Raw genomic sequence first — 3,290 nt, forward strand, 5'->3', positions numbered from 1 at the left:
TAGTATAATTCTATTATTTGAGTTTTTTTGACCGCACCCGGACCATATTCCTTTCAAATTACTTATTTATTTGAATTTAATGTCCTTTCAACTAGGGCAGAAAGGATGATTTATTCTAAAGATTAAAAACCTTTTAAGCATACAGTAGGAAGATCATATTTATTCAACGAATCTGCTAAAGAATAAAAGTTACCCTTGAATCATTTGAACTGAATTCGTTTATGACTCAAAAATGCTTCACCAAATCCCTCCAATAAATCATAGCATTACCAGAGCCCACCAATCAGAGAATTACAGACTGACAGTAATTTTTCTCTTATATAATATTCTAAATTATTAAAACAACTTGTAAATAAATAATTTACCTAAATGTTTTAACTAATGAAATTGTCTGTCCCAGTTGCTCCATCAGTACATCATGGGATGTCATAGCATGAAAAAACGCATCACTTTTTTGAGCAACTTGCTGTGCTATTTGAACCTCTACCATGTCTAAATAATGTGAGAACTAAAACATAGTTTAGCAAGAAAAATGAAATTAATAACTACTAATCTAAAAAAATAATATTTTTTAAAATGAATACTTTTGGTTAAATATAATATAATAAACAAAGGGAATAAACATAAAGGGTACATTACAAATGCACAGAATAACTGTTTTTGTTTTATTCAAAATAATTTAAACAATACTAATCATTTCTTTTTTAAATAAAAGTAAATTTTTATTTTATTTTCAACTAGCAAAGGAAGTTTAGGTTCATTTTTCAAGACACTCCCAATTACATTTAAATAACTAACAAAATTTACTATCTATAACTAATAGAAAACGATACGTAGTCCAAATTTAAATTTAAATTTCTAAAATTTAAAAACACTTTCAGTGACTCTTTATTCATATCTAACTCCTGAGATTATAAATTATAGAAGTAATAAGGAGTGTAAGGAAATGGAAATAATAAAGAAAATATCAGAAGTAAAAAATATCTCACTAATAATAATAAAAAAAAAATTTCTGATTAAATATTATAGAATTAATTATGTTTCTAATTGTTAACCTTTTCTTGCAGAAGTTTAGCAGAATTACTAGCTCTTTGTTCAATAAGATTCGTGGATATGTAGCTAGTTGGAACTGTTTGACTAAAAACAGCATTAAAAGTTTCAGAGGAGCTTAAATCAAAATTCTGTTGCAGGAATATTTTTGGAATGATGCTAATGTCAAAATGGCTTTTTTCTGAAACAATAAAAAAAAAATTAGAAATAAATTTATCACAGCCTTACTTTCCCACCCTCAAAATGATTATTTTTTACATACCTACATTCTTGACTATTCTTAAATTTGGAAATGTCTGAAGCAGATCTGCATGTGAATGTGGCTTGGGGTGAACTAAATTAAGCTTCAAATGTTGTTTATGTTTCTGAAAACAAAGTAAATACTGGTTTGACAAATCAAATACAACAGTCTCAATTTAAAATGGTTAAAAGATAAATAAATGTTGATTTGCCAACATTGCCAATTTTATGTATTGTAATTTCAAATTTGTATTAAATATGAAGACTGTAGACAGTCTCTCGGAAGAAGGCTAAGCATATCTACAATTAAAATAAATAACTAAATTCTTAAAGGCTAAAATGAAAGAAACTTGAAAAATTCTTAGATAACAATAACAGCGTAAAATGAATTATTTTTTTATTAGAATGCCTTCACCTTGGATAAAAATGTTTCTTAGACACTACCTCCTCCCACAGTAGGAGGGAGAGATGGAAATTTATTTTTGCTATTACCTCGGTAATAGAAAACACTTCCATTCATATCACGTCTTTTTGTTAAAAGTTTTCAGGTTATTAATGATTTATTTTATATAGGTGTCTGATGAAGTTTCATGAGTTTTCATTTTACCAGCTTCAGACTATAATAGTATTTTTTGAAATTGAAAAGTTTATTCCATAAAGTTATTGATTAATTACAACTATTAGCATTGATTCCTGTTACCAGACAATTTTTCAGGATGAAAAAATTATATATGGTCACAAGATTGTACCTTGGGCCTTTTTATGGATGGAACCATCAAATCTTTTTATTTTCCTTATAGAACCAGCAGCTGGCAAAGTGTCAAACCTGAAATTTGGAATTAGCACCCCCAAAAAACATATTCAATTGTGGAGAACAAATGTTAATAATTTTTCCTGAAGACACATTTTTTTATGCCTCCTGTGGATTGATTATTTTTATAGCACACTCTAACATCACAGATTAGCCAAAAATTAAATGTAATATACAAATTTTGTAGGAAATTTCTAATAATTTAATTTTTTATAGAATGTTTATCTTGGTAAAATCCTTAGTTTTCTGGTTATGACCACGGAACTGAAAAAAGTTCTAGGAGGAAATATTGTAGTAAAATAAAATCAATTGTAAATTGATTCAATAATTGTATTCAGTGTTTTGTTTTTTAATTGCTTAATTAATAAGCATCCAGAATAGTAAGAAGTTTGATGAAAATTAATCTAATTTATAAGTTTTAATAGGACTTTAAGAAAACATATCCAAGGTAAGGGAATCTCTTCAGCATCACACACTAATGTAGCATAAGAAAACTTCCAAACTTCTAGCAGCATAAATCTTACCAATATATTTTTAAAATGACAACAGCAAATGCAATAAAACAATTAGGTACATTCTTTTATATATTCCAAGTAACATATATTCAAAAATATCAAAACAGAAAATTAGATAAGTTCAAATGATAATTTCACAACACGGCAAAATAAAACACCACCAATGCTAAAAAGGATCATTTTTTATACCTTTTATCTTTCTGAAGCTTCTAAATAACAAATTAAACACCTTTTTTTATTTTATTTTACTTTTTTATATTTATTTTTAGACAGACAGATTTAATGGTTTTTCTAGAAACACTGTTGTTGTTATCAGAACATGAAAATATTGCAAAACCTGAGAGAAATGAAATATTTTTTCCTATTATTATTATTATTTTTAAAAGAACATATATTTTCAAGAACAATATTACAAAATCAAAAATTAATAAAATTTGTGCATGTTATTATTTATTTGTAACATAAATTGTATAAAAACTTCTTTTTTTTAACAATGCTCTAATTCATTCAGTCATGAGTTAGTGTTTTTCATGTGAAAACATTTCAAAAAGTTTGAAAATTTCATCTACTAAGTAAGTATATAACATGAAAATATTGCAAAACCTGAGAGAAATGAAATAATTTTTTTTTTCATTATTATTATTTTTAAAATAACAAATATTTTCAAGAACAAT

General features: G+C 26.0%; 1 protein-coding gene across 1 annotated transcript in view; it reads right to left on the bottom strand.

The window, feature by feature from the left end:
* scat (VPS54 subunit of GARP complex scat) overlaps window positions 1-3,290 on the bottom strand; it is a gene marked incomplete in the record, with an annotated part of 27,565 nt that overhangs the window by 18,664 nt on the left and 5,611 nt on the right. The window contains 3 exon segments of the mRNA XM_067052215.1: window positions 366-508; window positions 1,056-1,231; window positions 1,313-1,415. Coding sequence (XP_066908316.1) covers window positions 366-508; window positions 1,056-1,231; window positions 1,313-1,415 — 422 coding nt within the window.

This window comes from Halyomorpha halys, unplaced genomic scaffold, assembly GCF_000696795.3.
Source record: "Halyomorpha halys isolate HHAL.00 unplaced genomic scaffold, Hhal_1.1 Scaffold948.1, whole genome shotgun sequence".
Taxonomy (NCBI): Eukaryota; Metazoa; Arthropoda; class Insecta; order Hemiptera; family Pentatomidae; genus Halyomorpha; species Halyomorpha halys.